Raw genomic sequence first — 22,923 nt, forward strand, 5'->3', positions numbered from 1 at the left:
AGCCAAGAGACAATTGTGGAGGTAACTTCTGGCATCAGGTTGGGCTTGGCTGGAACATAATAGGAGGAGAGAGGTCAGAAGATTTGTACAGGCAGGATTGATTCACCTTCCCTTGGGTTTTTCCCTTGATGACTAAAATAATACATTAGCACACAGAAGTGAGCCTAGAATTTGGGATGCTTTGATTAGAGAACATTTGCTGATTCTAACCGAGCTTTTCCAGCACAAATGTAAAAATCGATTACCTTTACAACTGCTCCAGGCTCTGATGCACTCCCCTAAAAGTGGACTCTTTCCGTGGTTGCTCATATTTGTGTAATAAATTTCTTCTGCACTTACTTTGGGATAGAGCAATTCCACTGATACTTCTCTGTCAATTTTCATTTCTACTGTTGTCTATGAATCTGTAACTCCTTAAAATTGCATGTTTGCTAATGATGCTTTTAGCTTTACTCTATTCTATTCTGATTATGAAGCTCTTTCCCTCTCTTCACTACACAATGCTGTCCCTAGGCCCTTGGCTTTTCTTCATTCTGTTGACTGTGTGTAGAACACCCTCCATCCCCTAGCTCTCCATTTGTGTGTCTCCTGGCCCTTCATCAGGAAGTCTCCTGCCTCCCCAAGGTTGGGTTTATTGATCCTCTATGAGCTTTCTTAGGATGCTCTTCTGTACCTTGCAGAGAACTGATTATCATAGAGAATAATGACGTATTCATTTGTCTGTATTTCCAATCAGTCTATAAACTCCTGTGGGGTAGACTGTATCTATAGTTTTTCAACGTTTTATCTACAGCACATAACACTTGGCTTAGAGTAGCTTTTCTCTAAGAAATGCTGAACAAATGAAAATAGAATACCGTGCTAATTTCCTGCACCAGGTAAATGTTACTTTCCTTTTACAGGTAAATTTTAGGTTCAGGGGAATAATACAGTTATGCAATAAATGATTGCAATTGAGTTTATCTTAGTCAAAGGCCAAGCTCCTTCTATAACAACAGCTACTACTTTGACTTAGAAAGGTATCAATTATTGCTGTGCAACAAACTTGTTGCCATTTTATGGTTGTGCATGATGAATCTCTAAAGGTGGACTTTCATGTAAGTAAGACATTTAAGTTGTATATAAGTGGATAACTAACATTTATCTGTTAAAGAAAGCAAAAGAAATGTGGAAATGTGTGAAACTGTGCAAAGGGGCTTTCAAAAGGCTTCAAAATGCCACTTAGTTTGTGTATAGAAAGACTGTCAAGCAGCCTGGCATATAGTAAATCCTCAATCACTGATATCTACTGTAATAACCATTATCTTCACTCAAAGGACTGTATGAGGCAGCCACCACTATTTCAGGAAATTTAACAATAGACATCTACACCCATATTGGCAAAACAAAATTCGTTAGTGTTTCCGGCATAAAAAAGGAACTAGCTGTGCTTCTCACAAATTCCCAGCACAGCCTTTAGGATCTCAAAAAATTTCTAGAAAAGGACTGCAGACTGGTACTGAGTGAAGTGTGGAGTGAGGGAAAGGCGACTGTATCTAAAGAACATTGACACAGACATTGCAGGCGTGAAGAAAGGTACGTCCAGGGAATTGCCTTCTAGGTTTTTGAGTTGATGCTTTTTTTCATTTCCTAATTCTAGGATTTCTGGGAGTGGAATGCAAAAAATGTGAGGACCACTTCCCATAGTGAAGCTGGTATTGTGGGTTGGAAGAGGGGTGAGAGCACCTTTGGGCAGGCGTTGAGGAGCAGTCTTTGATGCAGAGCCTGGGACTTAGGGAAAACTCCTAAAAGCTGAAGCTGGATACTAGAGGAGATTGTTTTAATCACTTTTGTTCTCTAAATCCCCGGGCTGTCAAAAAACATTTTACTAATTATCTCATCTACTCTTAATGCTCCTTCTTCTACGGTCTTTATTCTCTGGCTTGTTTTTATAACTCAACATTGAAGAGAGGATCTGCCACATGCAGAATTTAGTGGAGACAGAGAAGGGCATATAGGCAAGGCCCCAGTCTCAGGCATTTAGACTCATCTGGAGACAGGTAGAAGCCTGACCACATTCTCCAGTGGTCTTTGGGACCGTTCCTGGGGCACCAGGCCCCAACTGAGGCTCCTAATGAAGAAGTCTACTAATGAAAGACACCTTGAAGATTTTTAACATTCTTGGGATAAGAAAAAAGCTTATTCCATCTTTCCTCAGTGATGTAAATGGAACCCAGAAAAGGGAACTAACATCACATATTTTTTAATTTCACATTAATATGAGGTTTAGATGATTAGGTTACAATGTTTGCATTTGTTAGCTAAGGTCCCTGTGGTAGTTGTGGCCCTTACCCTGGAGGTGTGTCAGATATTCTTACATTGTGCCCATTGGGTGAGAGTACAACCATCCCTCTCCCTCCTCCCCTCTTACCCTCTTCCCAGCCCCTAACTGGAATTAAATTAAGCTTTTCTCTTGAGTAGGCATGTATTAATTCATCTACTGGCCTCTATTAGTATTGAATATGTTGGGATACTTGCTTTTCCATTCTTGTGACACTTTACTAATGTTCTCCAACCCTATCCAGGTTAATACAAAAAATGTAAAGTATTTATCTTTTTATGGCTGAAAGTATTCCATGGTATACATATACCACAGTTTAGTAATCCATTCATGGGTTGATGGGCACTTGGGTTGATTCCACAGCTTGGTGATTATAAATTGAGCTGTGATAAACAATCTAGTGCAAGTGTCCTTATGATAAAATGACTTTTTTTTTCTTCTGGGTAGTTGCCTAGTAATGGAATTGTGGGATCAAATGGAAGGTCTATTTTAAGTTCTTTGAGGATTCCTCATACTTCTCTCCAAAGAGTCTGTATTAGTTGGCAATCCCACCAAGAGTGTAAAAGTGTTCCCTTCTCTCCACAACTGCACCAGCATCTGTAGCTTTGGGACTTCATGATGTGGGCTATTCTCACTAGGGTTAGGTGATATCTCAGGGTGGTTTTGATTTGCATTTCTCTGATGATTAGGAACAATGAGCATTTTCTCATGTGTTTGTTGGCCATCCGTCTGTCATTCTCAGAGAAGGTTGTGCTCATGTTATTTTCCCAGTGATAGATAGGATTGTTTGCTTTTTTCTGTTGACTATTTTGAGTTCTCTATAGATTCTAGTTCTCAATCCCTTGTCAGCAGAATCACACAAATTGACAACAAAGAATAGGAGCTAAAACCCTGGACTTCTTTGTTCTTAATCCATGCCTTTTCCCTGCTGAGGTTACCATTTCTACATCACCATCATTATTCTTTAACAGGCCATCAGATTCAGGCCTCCTTTTGTTTGTCTGGTCTATTTTATAAATTTACCAAAAGAAAAAATTTCTGGTCCTTTGTACCACTCTCCTCCTGCTCCCTCCTTGGCTCTTTGACAATTGTGATCCATGGGGTAGGTATGGTGATATAAAAATAAGGAAATAAAAGATTGGTGGTGACATGGATTCATAAGGACATTGGAGCCAATAGAATAGGGAATGCTTGTCTAGATTTCTGTATCTCTGTACAAGGGACAAAAAAGAAAAAAAAAAGAAATTAGTTGTCAATAGTCTGAAATGTGTCACATAAGATGCAACAAAATTAAGGTTTAGACTCTTTCCCAAACTGGAAGAAATATTCTTCATATGTGTTCAATATCCTCTGTCGTTTTTGGTTTCCTTGGTATTTGAAAATAGGGAATTTGGGCCATGGATAGTAAACACATATTTATGTCCTTGGAGAATTTTACCTGTCCTGGGTAATTAACACATGGATTTCTGTAGGGCGAAGAAAGATGGCATTTATCTAAATTTATGGCCAGAGTTTCTTTGAAAGTCAGGACACCAGTTTTGAGTGATCAGAACCTATGTTACCAGACAATTATGGAAAGACTGTAAGAGTCACTTGTGAGTATCCTTAATCACTGACATCCACATTAATAACCAGTGTTACTTTCATGAGAAAGACTGCATGACACAGCTTCTGCTTTTTCAGAAAATTTCAAAATAGACATTCACGTTTATATTGGAAACACAGAATCAGTTAGCCCTTCTAAAAGAAATTCTCAGTATAGCCTTCAGGGTTTCAAAAGACTGCTAGAAGGTATAATTTAATTTGATATGATGTCTTTCCCCTAAGGAAGTCTTGCTGGAGAGAGACACTGAAGGTAGTAGAGTCACCAGGCACGTTTGATAAGACAGAATTTACATTTCCTAAATCTTAAGTCTGAAGGTTTGTCTGAAACATTAAGGCAGAAGTTCCTTTACATTAAAGAAGAAAAAATTAAAGTATGCATAGAGTTGGACTAGGGGAAAAATCAACTTTAGTTATGTTTACAACTTTGGTTTCTGTGGTGTAAAAGGGAAATAACAGAAATTTTTATAGACTCTTACTTACCATCATTGGTTTAGTAATCCTAGGGACTAGGGAGGTGGGGAATTATGCCTGAGAAAAGATAGAGACTTCTATATGGCTAGGGTATGAGATGATTGGACACTGGGGTCAGGAGGGATTGTTGTTTTTGTTGCAAGGTGGCCATGGGAGGGGTGGAGTATTCCTGAAAATGGGTTCAACCTATGCAACTATCCCATTACAGAAATGAAATTGCTATGCTGGAGAAACTGGGATTTATATATGTTTAATATGGGGTCTTTCTCTGTTGCCTAGGCTAGAGTACAGTGGCATGATCATACCTTGCTGCCTTCCAGGAATTTGAGGTTACAGTGAGCTATGGCTGCACCACTGCACTTCAGCATTGCAACAGAGCAAGATCGCGTCTCTGAACAAATAAATACATAGAAGGGTGATTCAAAGACAGGTTAGGGTAATAGATGAGAGCTAATGCAGCAGAGTTATCTTATCAACAATGCTAGTAATTTGGATTTTATACTAAGGAAGGTAAAATAAAATAGAAGGATTTTAAAGAGGAGGGTGACACAATTATTTATGCATTTTGATGTAATTATCCTGGCTACAAAATGAAGGATGAATTGGACATACAAGGCAATAAATAGACATAGGGGAACATTAAGAGACTATGGTAATCCCCTGATAAAATTAAGACAAAAATAGCCTTAGTTTGAGCAGGTCGGGGAACTACATAGAGTTGAAAAATGGTTGTGTAAGATTAGAATATAATTGATTAAACATAGGTGGTCGGTAATAGAAGGCATCAGTGACAATCCACCAGATATTTACCAAGGACAACTGAGTGAATTATTGAACCTTCCACAAAGAAAGGACACTGGTAATCCCATCAGTGTTTTATGGTTCTTCTTACCTTTAGTTCTCACCTCTCTCGTAAAGTTCTGAGATAATCTCTACTTACTTTTCCTTGCATCACGTTACTTTTTTGAAAGAAAATTTTCGAGGAAGACTGGATATCTAATTTAGGTCTTCTACAAATTACCCCTTCTCCCTTCTGGGACAAGTTGCTAACTGATCAAATTCTGGGCTTTATTATGATGACTATAAATTACGCTCAGAAGAAGATAGTTCTTCTACAGTCATAACAGGATTAGAAGGTATGGATTATATACAAGACAAAAAAATAAGGCCTCCTATTTTATTCTATCTCATTTCTCTGAATCAACCTCTGTGTTCTGCTCAGAAGATGCTAAAGTCTACAGATAGGTCTGAATATACTTACTCAATGCTGTATACTTATGGAACCCATCTACAAACCCTATGATCATCAGAAAAAAGACTGAGAGATAGAGGAGGGCTTCTTTGCCTTCATATAGTCCTTTATCTACCTTATTCTGTAAGAGCAAAGAGACAAACTCTTCTGACCAATCTTTGAGACAAACTGCAAAAGAGGGGAAGACTCAACCACCAACCACATGAGCACCATGAATAACATGGTCTCACCAATCGTTTCACTGCTAAATTCCTATAACACCATGATTCACATGATAGAGTTACAGAGATACAAGAGTAAGTAACTTGAGTAAAGAGTGGAAGAGTCAGAATTTAAATTCAGGTGGCGTAAGTTCAGAGCCTCTTTGCTGAAGAGGATCCATTACACTAGTCAGGTGAATGGAAGAACTTTTTTGTTTGCATGGTTATTCATTTATCAGTTGATGAACAACTGGGCTCTTTCTCCCTCTTGACTGTTTTGGAGAGTGCTACCAAGAAAATTCATGTCCAGGTTTTTGTGTGGAGATACGTTTTCATTTCTCTTGTATCTATACAAGGGCTGGGGAATATGTAAGTTTATCTTTGACATTTTGAGGAACTGCCCAACCATTTTCCAAGGTAGCTGTACCACTTTACAACCTGAACATCAATATTTGAGGGTTCCAATTTCTCTGCATCCTCACCACCACTTGCTGTTATCTTTTATGTTTTTTTTTTGCCATCCTAGTGGGTGTGATAGTGGGATATCTCATGTGGCTTTGATTTGCATTTCTTTATTTACAAATAATGTAAAGCATCTTTTCATGTGCTTATCAATCAGTTGTGTAATTTCTTTAGAGAAATGCCTATGCAAAATAGGTGCCCATTTTAAAATTGGGGTTTTTCCTTTTTTATAGTTGAATTGTATAAATTCTAGATACAAGTGCCTTATCAGATGTAGGATTTGCAAATGTTTTCTCCCATGCTTTGTGTCTTGTCTTTTCACTTTCTTCATGGTGTCCTTTGAAGTTGAAAACATTTTTTGATGAAATTAATTTATCTGTTTTTCTTTCATTGCTTAAGCTTTTGTCTTCTTGTCTAAGAAACCATTGCTAAAACAAGATCATAAAGACTAACTCCTATTTTTTATCTTCTAATGGTTTAGCTCTCACATTTAGGTCTTTGACTCACTTTCAGTTAATTTTGTTTGGTGTAAGGAAAGTTCCAACTTCTTATTTTTAGTTTTATTTTTTTGCATGTAGTTATACAGTTACTTCAACACTATTGGCTGAAAAGGCAATTCTTTTCCCATTTAATAGTTAGTTGTGATGCCCTTGTCAAAAATAAATTAACCATAAATATAAGGATTTATTTCTGGACTCTCCACTCTATTTCATTGTTCTATATGTCTCTCCTTGTGCCAGAACTACACTGTCTTAAAAGTGTAACTTTGTAGTAAGCTTTGAATTTAGAAAGTATAAGTGCACCAAACTATTTTTCTTTATAAGATTGTTTTGCCAACTCTGGGTCCTTTGTATTTCCATATGATTTTAGGATTAGTTTGTTCATTTCAGGGGAAAAAAGGTAGCTTGGATTTTGATTACGATTGTGCTGAATCCATAGGTCAGATTGGGGAATATTGCCATCTTAATAAATATTCTAATTCTTGAACATGGATTATACTTTTATTTATTTAATTTTTCTTTTTAAAAAATTAAATTCGTTCAATTTTTGAAGTTTTCAGTGTGCAAGTCCTGCATTTCTTTTGTTAAATTTATTCCCAAGAATTTTGTGCTGTTTGAAATTCTTGTAAATGAGATTGGTTTCTTAGTCTTTCAGACTATTCCTTGTTGGCATTTAGAACTAACAATTGATTTTTGCATGCATATATTATTTCTATCCTGCAGTCATGCTGAATTCATGTATCAATTCTAATGCCTTTTATTTTGGTGAGGGTAGAGATTCCTTAGGATTTTCTACAAACACGATCATGTCATCTGTGAATTGAGATAGTTTTAGTTCATTCCTTCCAATCTGTGTGCCTTGTATTGTTTTTTCTTGCCAAATTTCCCTGGCCAAATCCCCCAAAGTTAAAGTGTGAAAATGGACATCCTTTGTTTGTTTGTTTGTTTCTGTCCTTAGGACGAAAGAGTCACTGTTGCCCTCTGAACTATAATACTAGCTGTGAGTTTTTCATAGATCCTCTTTGTCAGTTTGAGGAAGATCCATTCTATTCCTAATTCGTTGAGTGTTTTTTATGAAAAGTCGTTGGGTTTTGTCATGCTAAATGTTTTTTTTTTTTTTTTGCATCTCCACCAATCCCTGTGGTTTTTGTCTTTTATTTCATTAATATGTTGTGCAACATTAGATTTTTTTTTTTGAATGTTAAAGCAATTTTGCATTTCTGAGATTAACTTGACCTAGTCTTGGTGAATAAATCCTTTTCTTATGCTGCTGGCTACTATTTGCTAATATTTTGTTGACTGTTTTTGTGTCTACATTCACACTGGATATTCATCTGTAATTTTGTTATTGTTGTCTTTTCCTGATTTGCTGTTGAAGTCATGCTGGCCTCATACAATGAGTTGGGAAGTATTTGCCCCTTTTCTAGTTTTTTTCTGCCTCTGTTGTGTCCCGTAGATCTCTGAGGTGATATTTTTGGTGTCTTTCTCAGTCTGTTTTCTGATGCTATATCAGAACACTACAGATTGGATAATTTACCAAAACAAACAAACAAAAGAGGTTTATTTCAAGTTCTGGAAGCTTGAAAGTCCAAGGATATGGAGCCAGCATCTGGTAAGGGTCATCCCCTGTGAAAGTGGAAGTGATCACACAAGACAGAGACAGAAAAATGAGGTCAAAGTTACATTTACCAGGAGCCCACAACAGCCATAACTAACCTACTCCCATGATAATTACATTAGTCTATTCTTGAGGATAGAGCTTTCTTGACTCAATGAACCTCTTAAATGGCTGTCATCAAGGAAATAGGCAGCAATGGGGATAGAGATAAAATATGAGCAGACTTGGGATTTGAACTTGAAGAAATGTCTGTAATTTGAGATGCCCAACATATTTATCTCACTTCTGTGCATATGTCCCTCTCAACAAGACTTTCTACCATCTTGTATTCTTGGCAATTATCATGCCCCACTCTCTCTTGTTTTCTCTCTCATTCTCTCCCATGTTGCTTCTTGCATTTCTCTGGCTCTGATTGTTATTATATTATAGGCAGGGAATATCCAGATTTTGACCTTAGGAAGGAACTTGCCTCATCATGTCATGCCCTTCTCTTATTTCCAGGACCTTATCCTAAACCCATATGTTTGATTGTAGCATTTTTTCTGCTTCCATGACAACCATGCAAAGAATGGAACAGACCATACCAGAGCTTGGCCTAGGTGTGCCCCAGTCTGCTGTTCTACACTCTTATCTGTGGAATAGAATGCAAGAGAAGTTCTTGAAAGGGAAACCAAAAATCCTTGGGGTAAGTCATTTGCAGATCTGGGAGAAGGCCAATGGCCTTGTCAACTCACAACTCATCAGATCTATTGCCCAATACACTGTCCCATTAGCCTTGTAATACATAAACCAGCCCAAGAGACATCAGTATTTGATTTTTAGAACCTATCATATGAAAATGAGGTAATAATCTATCATATCATGCTTCCAGTTTGGTTATATTTAACATATACCAACTTCAGATCTGTTCTGGGGTTGCGGGTCATCCATGATAGTTATATTTTCCCTTAGCATGGAAGAACTGCAAAAGAAAAGAAGTTACCTGGGCACTAGTTGATGTCCCCACTACAGGCCTTCCCGAGAGCTGATGGGCCCATGTTGCTATTATTTTTCTCTGGTATCTTTTATTAGCTCCATTGCTCAAAGAATTAAAAAAAAAATCTGTCCTCTGAGCATGTCCATCTGGAGGGAGTGTTCCTAAAACAAATGAATAGTTTAAAGAATGGAGGGTTAGGGTAAGAAAAAGGATCTTCAATACAGAGGTTTATCCCTAGCCTGATCTTCAACCCACTGAGAAAAAGTCACTGTGAACCTTTTGGGTCCTTTCCCCCCCTCAGTTATAGTTAATACTTCTTTAATTTGGAAAACATAATTATTTTCCTTGAAACTTGTTATTTATGTTGGCATATATTAGGTTTATTTTTAACACATTAATAAGTATTTTAAGATGACTTTATGTTTTAGAATAATTCTAAGTTTACAGAGAAATTAAGAAGAAGGTACAGACGTATCCCTATGCTTTTCCCCTACACACACATAGCTTCCTCATTATCAACCTTCTGCACTAGAATGTTTAGAATGGTGCATTTGTTATAATCGATGACTCTACCTTGACACATCACTACTCAGAGTCCATAAATTACATCAGACTTCATTCTCTGTGTTGTATGCTCTATGGATTTTGAAAACATTTAATGACATGTATCCACCATTATATTAAATAATAATATGTAAAGCAGTTTCACCACCCTAAAAATTCTCCATGCTCTCTGCCTATTCATCCTTTCCTTACTCCAAGCCCTGGCAACCACTAAATTTTTATTGTTGTCATAGTTTGCCATTTCCAGACAGTTATATAACTGAAATTGTACAATAGGTAAAAATAGTTTGGTTCTTTTTAAAATTTTATTTATTTATTTAGTTAGTTATTTTTGAGACAGAGTCTCACTATATTGCCTTCAGTAGAGTGTCGTGGTGTCACAGTTCACAGCAACCTCAAACTCTTGGGCTTAAGCGATTCTCTTGCCTCAGTCTCCCAACTAACTGGGATTATAGGCACCCACCACAACGCCCGGCTATTTTGTGTTGTTGTTATAGTTGTCATTGTTGTTTAGTGAGCCCAGGCTGGGTTTGAACCCACCAGCCCTGGTGTATGTGGCTGGCGCCCTACTCATGGAGCTATGAGCACCAAGCCAGTTCTTGTTTTAAGAATGGCTCCTTTCACCTAATAGCATACATTTAATTTTTTTATGGTTTGATAGCTCATTTATTTTCAGCACTGAATACTATTACATTGTCCGGCTATGTCACAGTTTGTTTATGCATTCACGTGCTACATTAGTCTGTTTACTCTGTTTTGCATTGCTGCAAAGAAATGCTTGACTTTGATTAATTCAGAAAGAAAAGAGGTTTATTCAGCAACCAGTTCTGCTTTGGGGAGGGCTTCAGGGAGTTTACCATCAAAGCAGAAGGGGGAGCAGGCATATCACATGGTCAGAGTGGGAACCCAAGAAGGGAGGAGGTGGTGCCAGGCTCTTTTAAACAACCACCTGTCTCATGAACTAATGAAATGAGAACTCACCATTACCATGAGGACTGCACCAGGCCATTCACGAAGGACCTGCCCTCAGGGCCCAAACACCTCTCACCATTATTTTTTTTTACATTATTTCAATCTCTTTGTTAAACTTTTCTAATAAACTTCTAAGTTTCTTCTCCGTGTTGTCTTGGAATTTATTGAGCTTCTTCTGGACAGCTATGTTGAATTCGTTGTCCGAAAGGTCATGTATCTCCATAATTCTGGATTGGTCACTGGTAACTTAATTAGTTCATTTGGTGAGGTCCTGATTTCCTGGATTTTCCTGAAGCTTATGGATGTTTGTCAATGTCTGGGCATTGAAGAGTTTGGCATTTATTTCAATCTTCTCAGTCTGGGCTTGGTTGAACTTATCCTTCTTGAGAAGGCTTTCCAGATAGTCAAGGGAAATGGAGTGTTGTGATTTAAGTTTTTGGTCACTGCAACCATATCAGCACTGGGAGTGCCCCAAGGCCAGTGATGCTGCAACTCTTGCAGCAGCCTCCTGGTGGTACTGCCTTGGTGGTCTTGAGTGAGGTACAGGAGAATTCTCTGGATTATCAGGCAAAATATCTCACTGTATCACTTATTGTCTGTGCTGTGTTGCTGCAGTTGGGGGAGGAATAATGTGGATATTCCTTCATGGCCATGCCAGATCACACTTGAAGCCAGCCCATCTCACCCAGAGCCCATGGTGATTGTTCTCTGGCTACTTCTGACATTTATTCAAAATCCAAGGGCTCTTTAGTTCACAGACAGTCAATCCTGCTGGGACTGGATCCTTCTCTTCAGATCAACATGTTTCCTTCTGTCCCAGAAATGCCATCCGGGAACTGAGACTTACATTCAGGGGCTTTAGCACTCAGCTTGACACATTATTTTACTGTGGTTGAACTGGTACCCAAATTGCGAAACAAAGTCTTCTGAACTCTCCCCTTTCATTTCCTCAAGTGGAAGAAGACTTCTTGAGCTGTGCTGCCTGAAGTTGGGGAAGGGGTGACACGGGCACTGGCTTGGCCACCAACACTGGCATCTCACTGGGTCATATGTACCTCAAAGGCCATTGGTTCTGAGCCAGCACAGCCACAGGAATTGTCCAAGGAATTGCAGCCTTTGTGACCTAATTGCTTTATGAACTTCATCCACACAACAGTCCAGCCAGTGGTGGGATCAATCAGAACTTAATTTGGGGGTGGAGAGGATTTCCTTATGGCTGGGTTTGTCTTAATTCTCCTCCATAGGCACCAGCAAAATTCTGCTTTATGCAATGTTTCTCATTGCCAGCATGGCTCCAAGTTTCAAAGCCCACAATGACTGCACTCTCCTGCCCCTGGGCGCACAGATTCTCTCTTCCCTTGGCATGCTTGCATGGCACTGCCCAGGTAGGGGATATGGGGCATAGGCAGTGCGTGGTTGTCTTTTCTGCTCAGTCTCTTTTCTGGTATCAGTTCATTCTTGATATAGTGTTAAAGACAAATAGTATGATAACTCACCTGAATCTTGGTTTCTTCTGAAAGTACTTTCTTGCATGGATAGTTGTTGAATTTGGTGTTCATGCAGAGGAGCATTGCTCTGTCTTCTATTAGGAGATTTCTATTAGGCCATCTTTCTCCATTCTTCCACAACTCTCCTATGTTTAGACCCCTGTACTCACACTCATGTCCTCAGGCACCATACCCAAGGCAAATATATTTTCTTTCTTTCTTTTGTGTTTTCCTCTGCATACACTCTCTTTCTTCCACATTACTTCTCCTTGTTAAAATAACTGCCTTTGAATGCCTTGGTCGCTTCTCTCTGAGCCTATGATAAAGAGAGCAACAGCTGTGGCAGAAGTAGCACCCTAGAAAATGACCTCTGGGCTGATTCTGATGCGCGGCTTTTAACATTGAAATCATTGGGACAATGATGGATATTCTGAAAGGCGATTCTGGTAAGTTGGTAAATTCATGGTTCTTCATGTGGAGGGAGAAGTGACAAGAGAAGATTGAGAAGTTCCTGTAATTGTATCAAAATATGGAAAATGAGGGTGATGATGATCAGAAAGGAGATGGTGTTGCTATCAGCTTTGTGGTAAATAATCAGTTTTTACTTGTTCATCATTTTTAGATTGTGCAGATTCTAATCGCCCTGATCAACCTCAGTTTGGGAATAATAATGATGAGTGCGACATTGCCATTTTTTCGAGTATATCCTATTTCTGTGTACATTGGATACACAATTTGGGGGTCCATGATGGTGAGCAAAATTCCTTCTGATATAATTGGAGGTAGCATAATGTTGTGCTGTTAATACCCTCATCTCTGGAATCCTTACTCTATCTTATAGTTCTATAAATTTGAGAAAAGTACCTAACTTTCTTTTGACTCAGTTTTCTCTCACTTCAAGTGGCAATAATATGAAACTCATAGAAAGGCAGGTAGATTAAATATTTTATACATGCATCCATTAGGATGTAATATAGCAGCATAAAGCCAAACCTGTAGCTTAAACATTGAAACTAATGATTATTTCACAACAAGCCTGTCAGTGGCTAGACATTTCCAGGGTTAGCAAACTCAGTGGTGAAAGATCTAATCAAGGATGCTGGTAGATCATATGAGAGTGGATATTGTTGACACATATCATCTTACATAAATGTTTATATGTGTATTCGAAAACCAACTATGTGCTTATGGGCTTGGACTAATTAAGACTCACCTTTGGAGCATGGAAGAGTTCACCCTACCTTAAAGCTCCCAAGAGACTAAAAAACAGGATGTGGCTGGAACACAGGCAGTTTACGGTGTCTCGCCCATCAACCACCAAATATCAGCATATTGTTAGCTTAGAAAAAGGAATTGCTATTGGGTAAAATATGTTTCACAAGTTTCGTAAACAACATCTGTAATTAATATTAAGATACAATTATAATGAGAATTTAAGAGGATTTAAAAATTCTTCCCTCAAGACAAAACACAGGAGAGTTTTTCATGCAAATTTAGAGTGAAATTGAGCATGAAATATCAAGTTCGATCTACTGACAAGAGGAAAACAAAATTTATAAACTAGGTTTACATGAGACTCAGAGAATCTATTCCAGAATCTATTCCAATACTCCAGTATTGTGGAGTTTTCATTAATCCACAAAGTTCAGAATGAGACAGTTTAAAGTTTATTAAGTTGCTGGCCTTTGCTCCCCTTCACCTGTGTGCAGAAGAAGCACAGGATTTGAAGAACAGAAAGTGCTGCTCTACTTCTGGGAAATTCCACAACACTTTTTACACCTAAAAATATTGATGCCAATAACAGCCTCATTTAGCTCTTACTGTGATCTTCCCATTCTACTAAGTGATTTCTGGGTGTAATTTCATTTCAAACAATCACCACAAACTTCCGAGGGAGGATTTATTATCATCCTTACCTTATGGGTGAAGAAATTGGGACTGAGAGTGGTTAGGTGGCTGGCACAAGATCACAAATTATTTGCTACAGGAATCAGGGATCAAAAAGGGTCAGTCTATTTTAAGAATGAGATACATCTAACCTCTCTAGTTTCTGCTTCCTTTTCTTCAGTCCTCTTTCAAGAGTTCATCAAATACCAGCTTACAAAGTTTAAGCCTTCTACATATGTTCAGTAGATAATTAGGACTGCAGGGGTTGTGTTTGCCAAGTGAGGTAACATTCAGACTACTGTAGACTTCTCATTAGATAAGCTTTTGTTTAATTGGTGAAAGGTTTTTTTCTGCTAATTTCCATTATTTTTCCTTCCTTCCTTCCTTTCTTCCTTCCTTCCTTCCTTCCTTCCTTCCTTCCTTCCTTCCTTCCTTCCTTCCTTCCTTCCTTCCTTCCTTCCTTCCTTCCTTCCTTCTCTTTCTTTCCCTTCCCTTCCCTCCCCTCCCCTTCCCTCCTCTTCTCTCCCTCTCTCTGTCTCTTTTTCTTTATTTCCTTTTTTTTCACAGAGTCTCACCTTGTTGCCCTTGGTAGAGTGCTGTGGTGTCACAGCTCACAGCAACCTCAAACTCTTGGGCTTAAGCAATTCTCTTGCCTCAGCCTCTCGAGTAACTGGAACTATAGGCGCCCACCACAACACCCAGCTATTTTTTTAAGACCGGGGTCTTGCTCTGGCTCAGGCTGGTCTTGAACCTGTGAGCTCAGGCAATCCACCCATCTCGGACTCCCAAGTACTAGGATTGTAGGCGTGATTTTTCATCCTTATTTCTAAACCATTTTAGCTAAATGGAAAACAATTTCTCATTGGCGAAATCGAATGAGCTGGGATGCTGTACTCATTTTCTAATTGAGAATTTAAAATTTTTCTTTGCTACTATTTCATTTAAAACTTGCAATAAATATTTTAAATTAGAATACATTTTCGTTTCTTTTTTATTTAAATATCTTATTCAATGTTGGTACCATAGAAGGATTACTTCGTATCAGGAATTTGGAAACGTTATCTTTCAGTTCTCTCAGACAGAGACAGTTTTAATACAACTCCGTTAGATATTTTTTGAAAATCTTGATAAATTCTCACATGGTTCCACCTGATAGAATTTATCCATTCTTGCTAGGAAAAGGAAAAATTATTTGCCAAATCTGCGTTCCTTCTCAGATAAGTGGTCTGTTTAACAAGCCTATGTAATTTAAAATTAAGCTATATCAAGTTTTTATTTCCAATATTTGTTTAACATTTCTTATCTGCATTTCCCCTCTCATTTCTAGTTTATTGTTTCTGGATCTTTGTCAATTGCAGCAGAAAAAAGAACTACAAAAGGTCTGGTGAGTAATAATATTTCTTATTTCTTTACTACCAAAAAAGGAAGGATTAATCAAATATGTATTCTATCAGGGAATAAAGTAGATTTTGTTACTAGATTTTTAAAAACTCAGATAAGATTGGACCTAGCAGGATCTTTTAAAAATAACCAGACAATTAGGTAGTGATAGAATTACTGACACGGGACTGCATATTTTGGTAAAGTAGTTGCTGAGAGAATCTTTATGAAGATGCAGAGAATTCTTGAAAAGAAATGGCAAGTGGGATCAGTCCAAGAAAACCCTGCAGCTTGAGATCCAGCACGTGACGGTGACACCAAATACTGGTATGACATAATATATATTGACTGATTAAAGGTGGTGTTCCACCTGTGTCCAGAAAGGACTTTTAGTTTGCAATAAAAGCAATTCACAATAAGGTAAGAAGAAGCATGTTTAAAATGTAACTTCCATACTAGTATGTCTTTCATAAAGGCAAGACAAGGCAAAAGCCCAGTTCTTAGAAAACATTTCTCTGGACAACAATCATATTTGAGTTTTCTTTGCTCAAAAAATAAATAGCAAACTCTGGAGCATGGTCCATATGACCTTTCCAAATGTGGCTTCAAACTGCTTTTCTTAGATCTCCTACCTGGCAACCATTAAAATATGTCTTGCGTCCTGGGTACGTTAAATCTCTCACACTTTCCTGAAACATTTCAGTTTTTATGAAAAGACTCCTTACCTTCACCCATGAGAAGGTATACACAGCAGACAGATAATGGACAGAAAGTTTAGGGGCAGGAGAGGGAAGCGGCACTGAAAACAACAAGGCAGATAATGGCCCGAGTGGACACAGCCAGGGCTGTCCAGCCAGAATACTAAGGGTATTTGTGGTTCATGTCATGTGCTCACAGAAGCCATTTGAAGGCTTTATGCTTGAAATAGCTGCATTCTATTTGTGTTTTGGCAAGAGGTTAAAGCTGAAACTACAATAGGCAGCCAAGTTAAAAGGCTTGAAATATTCAAGATACTGGAGATAGATTGTGTTGGGAAAGAAACGGTCGGTGTAAAGTGATGCAGGGAGCTAGATCGGAGGATGTGGTTGGATAGTTTACCTGAATTTCCTTCCTTTCTAGGTCCGAGGTAGTCTAGGATTGAACATCATAAGCGCTATCTCCGCTATAACAGGGACCATAATCAGTGCACTCAGCCTCAGTATTTATTCATTCCATGCCAATTACTGTAACTATGAGCAAATGTCAGAAAATTGTTCCCTGGTCACGTCCATTTTAATGGTAAGTGCTTCTTTTCATGGGATACTATGGTGGAAGCAAGTCTGGGGAGTTCTGACTCTGGCAAAAGCAATAATCAACGTTTTCTAATTGTTAAATGACTTTGGGAATTTAGAAGTGATTGAGAAATAGGATAATTAGAAGTTAGGTCAAAATCTCATCTCTCTCTTTTTTCCTCCTCTGTATGTGATGAGGCAGATGGCGGGGCGGGGAGGGGGGAATCATAGAACACCTATTCCTTTAAGGGTAGGAAATTCAAAATGCTGGCATTTTGAATAAAGTTTTTGTTTAATTTTAAAGCTCTGATCAGTAAGTACTGTTAACCTCCTCTATAAATGGAGCCCAGATATCAGTCCATACATGTTCCCTGGGTTTTCTGATAGAGTTACATGGTTCTCTGCTAACAAAGTGAAATTGTCTTGAATGTTATCTTACAAGTGGTGAGTAGCCTTTCTAACATCTCTGGATGGTCTGGCAAGGTCACCACTTTTAGCCTCAACATCTGGCTTCTGGCAACTTCTCAATCTCCGTTTTGTATTGTACCATTTTTTAAAAAAATACCAACTGCCCTTATTTAGATGCTATTCTAATTGTTTTATATGTCAGGTTACCACTTACATGATGTTTTGTAAATAGTAAAACTTCTTGAAGTTTAGGGCTAGTGGGTAAGAGTGGGGAAGAAGCAGCACATCACAGCAGACTAAAACGCGTAGTTCAATCTTTACTATCAAAAAGTCTATTGGAAAAAAAATTACTGATCATACCATCCAAAAAAAAAAAAGTCTACTGTCCATTTTCAACACCACCAAATTTTCTATTAGCTTCCCTTCATATGACCTTTCAGTCTTTCACCTTTGTACTGAGCTCATTTCTTTATTTTCTCCTTTGCTCACCTGTATGTGAAAACTCCACATAAGTCTTGAGGGCTATATATTCACCCTAAAATAACCTTTTGAGGTGTTTTTGCTAAACTTGTTTACTTAGTTTGAGATTTCTGAAAAGTTTTTATAGTAAGCAATTTTATTTCTTGCCACTCATTCAAAGAAAGAAAAGAAATCTTCTTCTGATAACTTGAGAAAAATTTCCAAAGTTGCTAAGTTAGAAATTGGCAAAAGCAAGATTAGACTCTGGAACTCTTTGACTCTAATTCCTCTGCTGTTTGCTATTTACTATTGTCATGCTGAAGAAGAACCTTTACTTTTGATTTCCCTGAAGTCCTCTGGACTCAGAGGCTTTAAGGGCACAAAGATAGTGACAAAATCTGGAATTGGCTAGCTTCATAGGGCCAATTTCCCACGAGCATGGGACCTGCATAGTTATTCAAGACTTCATAGTTAGAAGAGCCCTATGCTTGATTTAAGGCTATGCTATTACTGTATTGAAATTCTTTTTTAAAAAAGTAAAGCTACTCGGCACATTATGTAGCTGAGTCTTCATCAAACATCTCCCAAAGGCTATTATGAATTCTTTTTAATAGTACAGACTTTTTTTTCTGCCCATTCTTATAGCAGAGAATCTCCATAAGAGCCTCCTAGAATTTAAAGCAATAGCTCCCTGCCTCGGTGCCTGCACATCTGTCCACTGGTCTAGGAGTCCATATTTCATGCCCCATCCCAAGTTTGGCACTCTGGGGTACATATGAAGGAGTATTGCTCCCTACCATAAGGAAGCTCCAGAGAGAAAAGATAGAAACACTGGACAGCATAAATTATAAAAAGAGGTTATAAAAAGGTGACCTCTTTGTAGATATGAGGAATTAGTGAACACACTAGCTAGAATCATCAGGCAGAATCTTATGAAATTGCCAATGATCAGCCATACCTGGCCTAGAAGACCATTTCATGCGGCTCAAACCAATTATTCATATACATATACATGTGTGTTGTGTACACACACATACAGAGGTGCCGAAAATGTGTATACATTTTAAGGAAGGAAGAAACTGATTAAAATTACAATACCCAAGTCACATTTGACTTCCATAATTACAAGAGGTATTCAAATATGACTTGGATTCATCTTTTGTTATTAGTATATATTGAGTACTACAATTTTAATGCAGGTTTTTCCTTTCTTAAAATGCATATACATTTTTTGGCATCCTCTGTCCATGGACACACATGCACATAAATGTGCTTTTTGTTGGAAGTCCAGCCTAGAACCTTTTTTTGTAAGTAAAATTTAACTGAAATATAGCCAACCTGAGTTGTTTGCATATTATGGATTGTTTTGTGTTATAATGGCAGAGTTAAGCATTTGCCACAGAGACCTTCTGGTCAATAAAACCTAAAATATATATTATCTGGCTGATTACAGACAGTTTCCCAACTCCTAGTCTACCCTACTAGATGACAAGATCCTTGAAGATAAGAAATTGTCTGTTTGTTCGCTGCTCTATCTTCTGTGTCTACAACAATGCTCGAAACACAGAGGCCACTGCAACTGTTGAAGGCAGAAGTCAATAACAGTGAATGCAAATGTTCTCAAGGGCCTCTGAGTCTGTATCACTCATATCCTGAGCTTTTGGTTCCTGGCCTTTCCATTGCACAGGGACTGTCTTTAACCATGGAGAGAAACACAGTATTTAAACCAAAGAACCTCCTGCATCAACCCAGAGTAAGATTATTAGGAATAAGTATACTGCCAAATGTTCCCCAAATTTGATCATGTGTTTTGGCTGAAGACAATCTAAGACCTGTTCTCTGGAGAGATAGAGTAAAGACTGATTAACTTGACATTCATTGTTGCATTAGTTTCTTATGGTTGCCGTAATAAATTACTACAAATTTCGTGGTTTAATACAAATGGATTACCTTACATTTCTGGATGTCAGAGGTTCAAAATAATTCTCGCTAAGCTAAAATTCAAGTGTTGATAAGGCCATATTCCTTTCTGAGGGATAAAGAGACAATGTGCTTCTTTGCCTTCTTTCTTTGCCTTTGCTTCTGGAGGGTATCTACATTTCTTGGCTTATCATCCCTTTCTCTATCTTCAAATCAAGCAATGCAGCATCTTCAGATCTTTCTTGAACTTTGACTCTTCTGCATCTTGCTTTTATTTGTAAGGATTTTTCTTTATTACTTTGAACCCATTTGGGCCATTCAAGATAATGCTCTCATCTCAATGAATAAGTCAACCTTCATTTCATCTACAACTTTAATTCTCCTTTGCCATGGGGATTATTCATGGGTTCTGGGGATCAGGTGTGAACCTCCCTGAGAAACAATTATTCTATCTATAATCACTGAGATAGGGAATCATCTTATTGTGTCAGCTGTATGAAATGTATAGTACTCAATTATCTTTATAGTCCATTTCCTTTTAAAGGACTTTCAGATAATTCTGTGCCCATGATAGCACTGGAAAGTAGTAGAATGGGGGGGAAAAGCAGTGATTATTTCAAAAGTGAAAAAAGTAAGAATGTAAGTGACATTCAGCAGACCAAGAATTGGCCAACAGTATAGTTTCAGTTAGGAGCTAGGTATTCTGACTTCTGGCCAGTGATTTTTCTCTTTTGGTGCTGGAGTTAGCGGTAAATGTTTGAAACTTGTCGGCTCTGTTCCTCACATTCTTTTGTTATGGATTTGCTCCTAGGGCATGGATGCTTCTGTGGCCTTCTTTAGTGTGCTGGAATTCTGCATTGCTGTGTCCCTCTCTGCCTTTGGATGCAAAGTAACCTGTTGCAACTCAAGTGGGGTGAGTCTTGGTCTTCTCCTGCATGTTTCCTATTGCTGTGTAATCAATTACATAAACAACTGTAATTGATTTCTCATTTTCCACTTAGAATGTTGCTAGGTCGTGATCAAGGAGTTGTCTGGGACTCTGGTCTCATGGGAAACTTTGACACTCTTCCATGCTCACGAGGCAGACTTCATGTCCTCTCAGGTGTAGAACTCAGGACGATGTGCTTTTGTGCTTTTTCTTAGGGTTGCTGGGGGAGGTTGTTGCCACTAATCTCTCGGTGTGAACCCAGAACAACAGTGGCTTTAGGGCAAATAATGCTTACACCACTATCTCTTCCTAGTACTACCCCCCCAGCAATCCCATGCCACACTAATTTTGTGGAAGGACGGTAATTTTTCTTAGTTTCCTGAAAACTGCTATTTTGAGCCAGTGTGATTTTTGCAATGATTTATTTGTATCCAACAAATCATAATTTGTGTGTCCTCTTGCTATCAACATGAGAAACCTGGTTCGAAGAAGAGCTCTATATTTTTTGTGATACCTTGGTTTACCCAACATGTTGGCCATCATTATCCACATGTGATATTGATCCATTTATTAGAGCACAGCAATGGCCATCAGCACTCAGCCTACGAGTTATCACTGAATGTGTGTGTCTAGAGAATCACCAAGAAGTCCTTCTAGATTTCTCTTGAGAAAGATTTGAGAGAAGAAAGTGTAAACTCTGACAATGATGACAGTATGTGGGCAGGAGAGGGAACCCCTAAGGTTATTTGGGTGACTCAACTATGGCATTCTGATTGATTTCACAGGTTGTGCTAATTCTGCCACCAAATCCTCATGTGGCAGAAACAGCAGCTCCTACACCATCTAACAGAGGTTTAATGCCACCAACAGATCAATAGAAAAATGTTCCAGAAAATCTATACTGATTGTAATTCAAGAACTCCACATGGGAAAGTGCTGGATCCAATTTCCATATATATATACATAAAAACATACATAATCCAACTCTGAAATATTATATACATACATATACATATATTCACACACAGAATCAACTCAAAATCATAGCTGTCAAAAAATAAAAAGGTAATCTAGTATCTTTTTGGACAACATGGATGTAACTGGAAAGGCGAAACAAACGCATGTACTCAACACCAAATTAGAACTAATGACTCAAAACTTAAGTGCACGTGTGGAAGTAAATCTCAGTGAAAATGAAGCTGGGGGAGGGGAGGAGGGGATGGGAAAATTCATACCTGTGGGGCATAGTACACACTATCTGGGTGAAAGGCACATGTGTAACTTTGACTCAATCTGTACAAAAAGAGTATGTAAACAAATGTGTGTACCCCCCTGATATTCTGAAATTAAAAGAAAGAAAAAACCCCAGCATATTCTTATTTTTTTCTCAAAAACTCAACAACTCATTGCCCAGGCTCTTTATCAGAGTATCCAAAATTAAATAAATACATCATGCACTTAATGAGGCAATGGGAAGGTTTTCCATTCATCTTTAGGACTTTATCTAAGGGCATTAAATTGGCAGGAAGTATTGCTGAAATGAGGCCTCCATGAAGAATATATATTTCTGCTTTCCTATCTAACACTCATCCCACCTGTTTAACATTTTTTTTCTACCTTTGAGGACATGAAGTGCTTTTTTCTTCAGGAAGCTGATACATGGCTCTCCTCTCTCTTCCTGCTTTCTTTCTCCCACAAAAAGTACCTTGGAATAGCACAGTTAGTCTTTGCATACACAGAAGCCATTATTTGAGTATAAGTACACACTGGAGTAAAAATCACATCATGGATCAGATTCCATTTGTATTTTCTATCTATTTCTCTTCCTCCTCCCCTCCCCTCCATTGGACAGAATCATATCTTAATCAATTTTATATCTAGTGTCATATATGAAAATGTGCAACATAGTATTTGCTAAAAGTTTATTAAATACATTTACTTTTGTATAGCAGAGCAAAAATAAATAAAATTAGAAGCAATATGTTCCTGTGCCACCTAGTTAACATTCACATGCAATATGGTGGAAAGAGACCAAGTGCTGATGTCAGGAAATATAGTAAATAATGTGGGCTTTCTCACATCACAAAGTCCCCAAACACCAGAAGCTAGTGTGGATGTGGAGAGAAGGGAACACTTCTACACTGCTGGTGGGATTGCAAACTAATACAGCCTTTTTGAAGAGACGTATGGAGACTCCTCAAAGATCTAAAAGTAGACCTTCCATTTGATCGTGCAGTCCCATT

The 22,923-nt window shown here is 38.2% G+C and overlaps 1 protein-coding gene across 3 annotated transcripts; it reads left to right on the top strand.

The window, feature by feature from the left end:
- Window positions 1-1,444: 1,444 nt before the first annotated feature.
- Window positions 1,445-22,073, top strand: MS4A4A (membrane spanning 4-domains A4A). Of its 3 annotated transcripts, none has more exons than XM_053561541.1 (7): window positions 1,445-1,575; window positions 8,963-9,113; window positions 13,050-13,178; window positions 15,642-15,698; window positions 16,814-16,972; window positions 20,564-20,665; window positions 21,466-22,073. In XM_053561541.1, the coding sequence occupies exons 2-7, from the start codon at window positions 8,979-8,981 to the stop codon at window positions 21,556-21,558; spliced, it is 675 nt and encodes a 224-aa protein (XP_053417516.1). In that variant the 5' UTR covers window positions 1,445-1,575; window positions 8,963-8,978; the 3' UTR covers window positions 21,559-22,073. The 3 variants fall into 3 exon arrangements, with proteins under 3 accessions (XP_053417516.1, XP_053417517.1, XP_053417518.1); XM_053561542.1 differs by having other exon boundaries at window positions 8,996-9,113; XM_053561543.1 differs by lacking the exon at window positions 13,050-13,178.
- Window positions 22,074-22,923: the final 850 nt, after the last annotated feature.

Source organism: Nycticebus coucang, chromosome 14 (assembly GCF_027406575.1).
Source record: "Nycticebus coucang isolate mNycCou1 chromosome 14, mNycCou1.pri, whole genome shotgun sequence".
NCBI classification, from domain to species: Eukaryota; Metazoa; Chordata; class Mammalia; order Primates; family Lorisidae; genus Nycticebus; species Nycticebus coucang.

Bases quoted from the DNA above. Each gene is read 5' to 3' on its own strand.
- MS4A4A (XM_053561541.1), top strand. From the start codon at position 8,979: ATGACAACCATGCAAAGAATGGAACAGACCATACCAGAGCTTGGCCTA. The intron at 9,114-13,049 runs GTAAGTCATTTG...CATCATTTTTAG, and splicing joins GGAAACCAAAAATCCTTGGG to ATTGTGCAGATTCTAATCGC. The intron at 13,179-15,641 runs GTGAGCAAAATT...TCTCATTTCTAG, and splicing joins CAATTTGGGGGTCCATGATG to TTTATTGTTTCTGGATCTTT.